Below are 9,214 nucleotides of genomic sequence, written 5' to 3' on the forward strand. Positions count from 1 at the left end.
CATCTCATGCAAACCCTGAGCCTGCTACCCCTACCACCACTTACATATTAGCTTTCCTAAGGTGCCTTGTCTCTCTAAGGTCACCGGGACTCCCTCAGCAGGAAACATCACAAGTGCACGCACAGAGCTGGCAGAATTAGGTTGGGAAAAAATAGGTCAAATCAGGCATATATTTAACTTGGATTTTATTCTCATAATCGTATTTTACCAAAAAATAATTCACACACACCTGYACTAAATCCATATTTTATAACCATTAGGAAATCATTATGATATGAACTAGGCAATCAAGACATTTTACAGAAGCAGAGGCTCTACTAGAAACATTTCTATTCCTGCTCCAGAGGTTTAAACATACAACCTCTTCCCCGCAGCCCTACATCACCCTTTTGCTACAATGAAGCAACTTCTTTATGTTCTGTCTTTTAGGAGTTGTTACTCATTTCCACCCAGACCCTTAGATATTTTTTAGGGTTTTTTTGAAAGATGGTGATAGTGCAGGGTTAACAGACCCCCGCAGGGAGCCTGGCATGAGCCACTACCACTATTCCAAACTTCAAAAAGTCACCTTTTCAGACAGGTCCAGGCAGAGACACACAAGGAAAGTAAAGGGGGGCATGAGGGCAGCCTGCCCCTTTCTAGAAGTTCTGCAACAACCTCCCCAGGCTTGTGATTATTTTCCAAGCTGGACAAGACAATACAGCTGACATGTAAAAAAAAAAAAAAATTACCATGTGCCTCCAATGAGCAAGTGAAGCAGCTGTTCCTTAGATGCCTTTTCTAGAAGCTGTCTGCTTCTGTCCTTCTCCAGGACCCACCTCTAGACCAACCTCAATTGCTCAATTGCAAGTTGAACACACAGAGGCACCTAGAACACTTTACCACACCTGTGGTACAGTTTTGCTGCGTCTCCTGCTTGTGATTTTGTTCCCACATCCCAAATGTTTTCATTCCCTCTCCAGCAACAGTAAAGCCTAATTTTTAAATTGCCCTAAACACTTCAGGATAAGCAAGTACCCTCTCTGCACCATGCAAAAGATACCAATATTTAAGAACTCAGAAACTTACAATTGGTGATACATGTTTTTAATTTTAATAATATCATTGCTCAAATACAGATACTAAGGTTTTAGCCTACACCATATTATTGGGTATGGAGAATTAGTCTGAGTTATTAAGCATGTTTTAATTGTATGAAACATAAAATTGCTTAACCAATGCAAACTGCACTACAAAGAACAGTACTTTGCAATCACTTGGTTCTTGAGGAGGGTGAAGGTTAAAGGAGGAGATAGACTATCAAAGAGAATGAAAAAACATGTGCAGAGAGGGAGTCTTTGAAAATCTGCAAGACGATTCTTTGACAGTGACCATTCTGAGGAGCATGAAAGAGTAACGTAAAGCCAAATTTCAAGAGTGGGTAATGTTCTACATCAGGATGCAGTTTCCAGACCAACATTAGAACTGCTGCCTTTAGTCAGGTGAGAAATCTTATTCTTTAATGKGAGCTTTGTTCACATAAAAAATGGGTAATTTCACACACAAAGCATAATCCTTAAGGAACATTAAGAAGTGAAATCAAAAAGTAAGGTAAATCAAGTAGCCTAACTCTTACAAACTATCAAAGCATTCGGTCTCAGAAAGGAGTTCTACCACAAGACCATGTGTTTCTCTATTGGAGTCATTTTCAAGCCTAAGAACTGAAGTAGAAAATGCAGTTCAGCTGATTAGTCCTTAATACCTGGTCTGGGTAGTTACTCCTACAGCTGTTTCTGTTTTAGCCTGCTGCTCAAGTAATCAGAAAGAAATGTCAGTGCTTATGCTGGCACAGGACACAGCCAGCTTCCCTATGACACCCAGTTCTGTTAAAAAAAAAAATCACCAGTGGCCTTGCAACACTGCCCTTCATCAAGAAAAGTTCCAAGTAATTTTAGGAGGAGCACTGCTCCTTCTTAAACCAWACTCAATAACACTTTATCTCAGCATCATGTCTTGCTTGTGACTCAGAATACATATGTAATGTTTCTGAATCATGGTATTGACCTCACATTGACTACCACTTGAGAGCATGGTGCAGTCAAACTAGTCAACTTAAATGTTCATGAGAAGACCTTACTCTATCTCTACACAGCTTCCATGGGCCTGCAACCAAGGCAGGAGACAACCTAATGGCTACTGGGCATTTCACAAGTCTTGAACAGCATCATCTTGGAAACATGTGTTCTGACTCCAAGATTAAATATTTCATCTGCTTTCACCACTTTTCATGTTAAGCATATAGCAACCAAAGTTAGMTATTTAAATCAAGATGTCACTTCAGAGAATGAATCTGATATTTTCTTTGTCTTCTTAAGGCAACTATGCAGTCACATAGAAAACATACCTTGTTGAAGAGAAAGTATGTATTTTTTTAAACAAAAAATCCTAGGGCCTCTGATATAGTTTTTGTTCGGGTTTTTTTGTAACATATCATTAAAAACGTTTGACAAATAACCCAACACCTGAAGGGTGTTCTGCACTGAAATGTGAATTCCAAATTTAAAATTTCCTGAGGCTGCATTAAGATATTGGAATAAGACARTATCTCCTACTTTAATGACACCATCAGTCTTGACAGGGTCCAGATTTCAAAAGAAAAGCAGCAAGTCGCCCAGCTTGGGAAATCAGATGATCCCTTTCATCCCACTAGTTTATCCAGCACTTGTAAGAGTGCCTAGATGCCCAGACAGGTAGTCCCACACATGAGTCATGGTATCCAGCTGCAAGTACTGCAGTTCAAATGGTCCAGGAAATGCATTATAACAGGCATACAGCTCATAAGCAGAGYTGGATTATCCACAACTTCATTGCTTCTTACCTAGCTCAGCAAAGTGTGTACAACATGTAATGTACATTCTGCCAGAGAGAGAGACTTTGGCAGGCTGGYTTGTTTCAGGGAGGAAGAAAAGTCACAGCAACTTTTAAGACCCAGAGAACAGTTCCTTGACCAGCCTTTGCTCCATAAAACCAGCACTCTGGCATTTCACCAGCATACGCTGAAGAATGACTTGTTTGACCATCTCATCAAGTATTTCTACCCATCTCTTGCTCTCCTTCAATCCCTTGGGAAAAGCAGGCCATTTCCTGCTCTACCTCTTCTGCTTACACGTGTTTCAGAGAGTTATTCCCAACCAATCCTCCTGTGCAAAAAGTATACAGCGGGTAGCACAACATCAGATCTTCCCATGCTTGCAGGATGCAATCCTAAATTTTACATGGAGATGYGTGAAAACATTTTGTTGGCAGCAGAGGTACAGCATGCTCATGCTTCATTTAAAAAAAAAAAAACCAAAACAAAACAAACAGGCCTGCTGAACCACATATTTCAAGACCTGAGGTACCTGATTTAGTAATTGAAGGTGCACATGGCACACATTTTCCTATGAAATGGAAAATTAATTATACCACATGACATATTTCAGTCCTGATGTTCAARAGTTCATTAACAAAACTACTTTTAAAGGTGTTAATAGAAACAAATGTCTTTAACATCACAGACTTCCCAGATGACTCTTGCTATGGAGATGGATGACAAATCACTCTGTCAGTCATCTCTAAATTCCATATTGACTGCACTGGAACAATTAGCCATTTATTTTTAGAGCATGTTCCATTTTAAACACAAGTGATTCAGTCCAAGAGACATTATAYACTGCATCACTATTTAATGGGTTAACAAATCTCAAATTTAGATGGATTTTAATTCTGGGAGAAATACTTGCCTTTTTGATTTTGCCTCCAGACACTGGTTGGGAATTTTAATTCAGGCTTGAAACCAAACAAATGTTGGTGTTCTACAAGCATCTGCAGAGAAATATAAAAATATCTGGAAAGTGTGAAAGAGAGAGCATGTTTTGCTAAATGCATAAAATGAAACCTCAGTGTAGGCCTCAATAATAAGCTTCCTGACTGCTGTGCACACGYTCTCTCCCACAGACCTTCTGCTCTGCAGCAAGGGAACACTGCCTGCACTGCTGCGTCCTCAGAGAACTTTGCAATACAATGGAGCACAGYGATCCCCTGGGGAACACGGTGCTGATCACCAAGTCTGATATTTCAAACACAACCACCAGGGTTTCCCCGTTTTAAGATCTAAAAGAAACAGCTTGCCATATCATTCCACCCCAGCCCCAAAGCCATCTCACAGCTTTTCTGCATTATAGGCAATGTTGTAGACAAATGGATGAGGAGCTGGGATCATGGAAAAGGAGGGTGAGATTACAAAAAGGAAAGTTGGAGGAAGGAGAGCCCTGAGGAGCTGACAGTGGTTTCTGTTGCTGCTGCCACTGGAGGGAGAGGACAAATGGGAGCCACAACAGGTACTGCAGCAAGGGAACCCCACTTCAGGTTCAGCTGCTGCCCGGCTCCAATGCAGCTCCACCCTGCTGTCAAAGCAAAAGCAGTCCGTGGGGCCACAGTCAGCCTCTTGTCCCCAGCAGTCTGTGCCCGGGACAACAGCCCAGTTCACCCGTGGTTTGGACCCRCCTTACTGGCCCATTTTCCACAAACATCTGAGATTGAGGAAACCACCTTACCAAGGGACAGTCCGAGCACCACCTAAGAAGCCCTGACTGAAAAATAAAAACTTCCTACTTCAGAGCTAACAATAGGATACCCTAGCCAAGCATAGCTGATCAAAAAAGGCCAAGACTGACTCACAAGTCCTTTATACAGCTGCCTAGCCACCATTCATTAAYTGTAAGGAAAATGGCCCTGGGCTCCTTGCATCAAAGAACCTTGCCATTTCTTCTTAATTAATTCTAAGCATCTTGCTGGCCTCAGATCTCAGCCGGAAAACATCAACTAGAGTAGGTGGCACCTTATCTTGCCCTTTGCTACTGGCCGTACTTTTATTTTTTTCTGAATTGCATGACCCCCACACCTCTGAGATTACCAGTAGAAAACAAAGTATTGCTGTGTTTTAGGACAAATATGTAAGTACATAAGATCTAGTCTGTTTTAAACTTTATTAGAATTAATGATCATGATATCCAAGGCAAATAGAAATATACTTCAAAGGAAGTAAACCAAACGCCTGCAGTATTTGCCATTCAGCCATTGCCAAATCAAAACAGCACATGAAATGTTACAGGAGAAATGGGTAAAAAAAGCCTTAAACAGAAGCAAAACTGACTCATCTCCTTATTGCCAAAACCGAGAAAGCCGCTGAGTGTAAACAAACAACAGACATCCTGAAGAAAAGGGGGCGTCACAATTCCTTTTCCTGCTAATAGGCAGATACACAAACCCGTATGGGCAGGATCATCCTCCAGCTMCTGCAAGCCAATCTGAGGGAAACAGCCAATGCTACAGCAACATTCCCGGCAGCACAGGTGCCACTGGAGGCAAGGGAGCATCTGAGGTGAGGGTGACTCCCAATGCAATGATGGTTCATAGATGTATCTGCTGGAAAGTGTGGCAGCTGTAGGCATGATCCACCCATGTAAGCCAAACGTATCTATAGACACCCAGCTGAACTGTCTGCCGTACTCTTCACAAAGGCGTAACTTTCACTTAGGCTGGCAAGCACCCCTTCCACAGAACAGGAGGGACAGCAAGCCAGGGCACTTGTATAAAGYTCGAGCTCTCCCTCTCTCTAGAAGTCCACAAAGACTATGATCTATGCATGCCTTGTAGGTAGCCCTAACTTTGGAGGAAACTACATCAGGAAAGACTTAAGAACCACAGAGACATTTAGAAAGATCAGAAGTCATAGTGAAGATAAGCTGTGTTCTCTGGCAAAATCTATCATCCCAAACTAAAATACTTTGGAATAACTGTCTTTTTTAATTATTAAAAGCCCTTCTGTTTGAACTTTACAAAATATTTAACTGRTGTGGAAATGAGGAGGTTGTTTTGCTGGGTATTTTTTTTAAAAGCATCTTCCAGAAGTGAAACCACAGGGGCAACCTTAATGCCTGCATATGCAAGGCAGATCCAGCAGCTTTAAAACACAGGCAACCCATCCTCTTTGTTAGAACAGCTCCTAGCCAAACACCAACTGTTCAACACTATCGCTCTCACAACCTGAATCCTGCTCACAATACCAAGGCTGCATCTTTTGCAGTATTTCAAAAGGCAATTAACAAGCTAAATTTCACTTCCACTATTTTTCCAAGTCATTGTATTGTTTGTGAGAAGACTGTTCAAAAGGACGCAAGGAAAAGGATTTAGSTCTACCTCGAATGAAGGCTACTTAGCATCAGACACAGCACGTGCAAAACTCTGTGAAGCTTCACAGGTATTTTCTCACAATGGCAAAGGATGCTAGATTCCATGCCATGTATATGAAACACAAAGCCACTGAAAGATGCACTTTARTAACAGGTCTTAGCCAGATATTTATTGGAAAACAGTAAGTACCATGTTGTTTATTAGAATGCACTTAAAATACTGAGCACACGGATTTGGGATCAATTATTTGTGAYGTTCTGAGCACAATGTACACAATAAATGTACACAAAAAATAAATCACYGTCACGTTCAGATATTGAGACTTCCTGATAAAGTCACTGACTGTATCAGTCTGTGCTCTGGCCTGCTCTGGTTTCAAATGAGTAAGCTGATAGATATTAAAAGTTTARGAGTCCAAARCTCAGGTCACATTAAGTCAGAAACMCAGTAGCGATAGTATCACACCAGCGACAAAACATTCCATCCACCCCTGACTCACACRCTGCTCACAAATGCTGGCCATCTGACCAACCACTCTTTGTTCTCAGCTAATTCCCTGCTCACCCTCCTGAAACAAACAAGTAAATGGACCCCACATTTCTTCCGTAAGAACAGACACTCTTCTCCCCTGCACTAAACTGAGACTGCATTGACAGGATGAGTGTTGTGGGTTGACTAAGCATGTGCTGCCTTTTACATCTACTTCTGGCTCCAGAAGTGGAATGAAAATCAACATTGCACCTGTGTTGTCCAAATTGGATGTGCACTTCAGAGACAGAAGGGAAGCAGAGAGAGCAGCCAGGATACATACCGTACTCTACTTCTTCACAAAACACATGTACTACACAGAGAAATGATAATCCCTTCTTAGTGGAAAATCCAAATTTTCAAAATGAATCCCCAAGCTAAAATGAATTACTGTAATAACTACAATCCTCACATGAGCACTAATCAGAAAGGCACAGCTGACCACCTGCTATGTGGCACCACTGGCAGAGCAGCACCCTGCCCCTAATTGCTGCCCTGTTCAGACAGAGCTAGGTGCCCCACAGAATGAGACAGTGGTGCTGGTAAACACAGGGACAGGAGCACAGCCTGACTGACTGTTGTACAGTCTCACTACGCACTTCTGCTGAGTGCAGCATAAAAAAAAAAAAAAAAAAGGCCCTACTGCAGGTCCACCAAACAGCAGGATGCAAAAATCTAAACCCAGGCCGAGTAATTTCTTCTGCAACTACAGAGAAGCACACGGGAAACGATGCAAGAGAGAACAAAATGAATTGTACTGCCCATGTCAGTACAAACCCATTATCTATGCAGGCTGCAAAATGAGAAACGCAGCATTTGACAATGCTACAGGCTAGGAAAATGTTCTTAACGTACCTATAAGTTATTTTTATAATTGCTAAGAAAAAAATGCAGTTACATAATAACACAAGGTAATAACCAAAATATGAAGTCACAAGATTGGCAACAGAGCATGGGGGAAAAAAAGACAGTTCATGCTTTAAATTTTGCTGCATTGTCAGGGAGCCAAGAACCWAAACTGGGGGCTTCTGCTTTTACAAGGAAGGGACGTTACCACCAAAAATTCGGCACGGGACTCTTCATCACCGCCTGCGTGCATCCACATCCCCAAATGATGTCAATCTCCGCCGGCAAGTCGCTCATCATAATTCTACACTATCTGCTCGCTGGTGGAATTCAGCCGACAGGCCGATGGCTCAGCCCGTAACCCACAGGGGCCCAACACGAGAGAACGACCCCTCCACGCCGCCGCCCCCCGCCCAGGGCAGCGCCCCGGCACGGCCGTGGGTCCCATCCCGCACGGATCTCCGAGGCACAAAGGCGGCACCGCGCAGCCGGGCACGGTGACAGCGCACACCCACGACCCGCCACCGCATCCCGCCGGCCGGGCGGGGGCTGCCTGCCCCGGGAAGGGCCTTTTCCAGAGCCGAGGCCGCTACCAGCTCCATCCCGCCTCGCACTTCTCCGCTGGAAGCCGACGCCACCCGCCTCCGCCCCGGCCCCACCACCCTCACCCGGGGCTGGGCGGCAGCAGCCCCTCGTACCTGGACAATGCCGGCCTGGGCACAGCTCATGCTCCCCCGGCGAGGGCAGGTCTCACATCCCACACGTGCCTGTCAGCCGGCAGGGAGGGAAGGCGGGCGGGGTGCCGGCGTGTCAGCCCCCGCCGAGCCGCACCATAGTCCAGCACCGGCTGATACGCTCCGCAGCGCTGCCGCGCTCCCTCCTCCTCCTCCTCTTCCTCCGCCCCACCAGCCTCCTCCCACCTCGCCGCCTGTCGCTGAGTACCGACCGCCCGGAGCCAACCACACGCCGCGGCGGGCTCCCGGCGGCGCCGCCCGGCCCGGCCCGCCCTCAGCGCGCTCCTCCCGCCCGCCCGGCGCTGTCCCCGGCCGCCTGCCCGCGGAGCCCACCTGCGAGCCGCCCGCTCCCTCCTCTCACACCGTCCTCCCCCGCACAGCATCCCGGCTCTCCTCAGCTTGATCCCACGGGGACACCGCCGCACACAACCCAGCTTACCCCACATCGGGCATGGAGGCGGAAAAAGTCAACCTGTTCTCCTCTTTGCCCTTTTGAAGTCGGGGTTGCTGCCCTCACACCAACTGTTCACCAGTGCCAGAGCCTCCGGAGCGATCATTAAAGGCTTTTGGCCGCACACCTAAACGAGAGCTGGGGCGGCATTGCTGCYCTAGCAGCTGTGTCTCCTCCCCTAAGGAACATGCACCATTCACCACCGTCATGCCCAGCCTCTCCTCCTGGACCAGGCTTTATGACTTGAACCCCTGGACAAAGAAAGGCACAGCTGTGAAAAGAGCAAATTTCAAAATGCCGTTCAGGATGGGGACAGTGGTGCTCTACACTCGTTTCTCTGACAGGTCTTGCCAACCATCTCACTGGAAATAGACCAGAAGTGCTGTTGGGACTGCAGGGAACAACAGCTTCCAGCAGCAACTTGCTGTGYCTGCACCCACCA

General features: G+C 45.5%; 1 protein-coding gene across 3 annotated transcripts in view; it reads right to left on the bottom strand.

The window, feature by feature from the left end:
- The window catches only part of HECW1 (HECT, C2 and WW domain containing E3 ubiquitin protein ligase 1), a 250,690-nt gene extending 242,200 nt beyond the window's left edge, over window positions 1-8,490 (bottom strand). For all 3 annotated transcript variants that reach the window (XM_057365334.1, XM_057365332.1, XM_057365336.1), the window contains exon 1: window positions 8,286-8,490. In XM_057365334.1, the coding sequence (XP_057221317.1) occupies window positions 8,286-8,315 (30 nt within the window). In that variant the 5' untranslated portion in view covers window positions 8,316-8,490. The remainder of the gene's footprint in view (window positions 1-8,285) is intronic.
- Window positions 8,491-9,214: the final 724 nt, after the last annotated feature.

Source organism: Malurus melanocephalus, unplaced genomic scaffold (assembly GCF_030028575.1).
Source record: "Malurus melanocephalus ecotype Western Australia unplaced genomic scaffold, MMel_1.1 scaffold_51, whole genome shotgun sequence".
In the NCBI taxonomy this organism is placed as follows: domain Eukaryota; kingdom Metazoa; phylum Chordata; class Aves; order Passeriformes; family Maluridae; genus Malurus; species Malurus melanocephalus.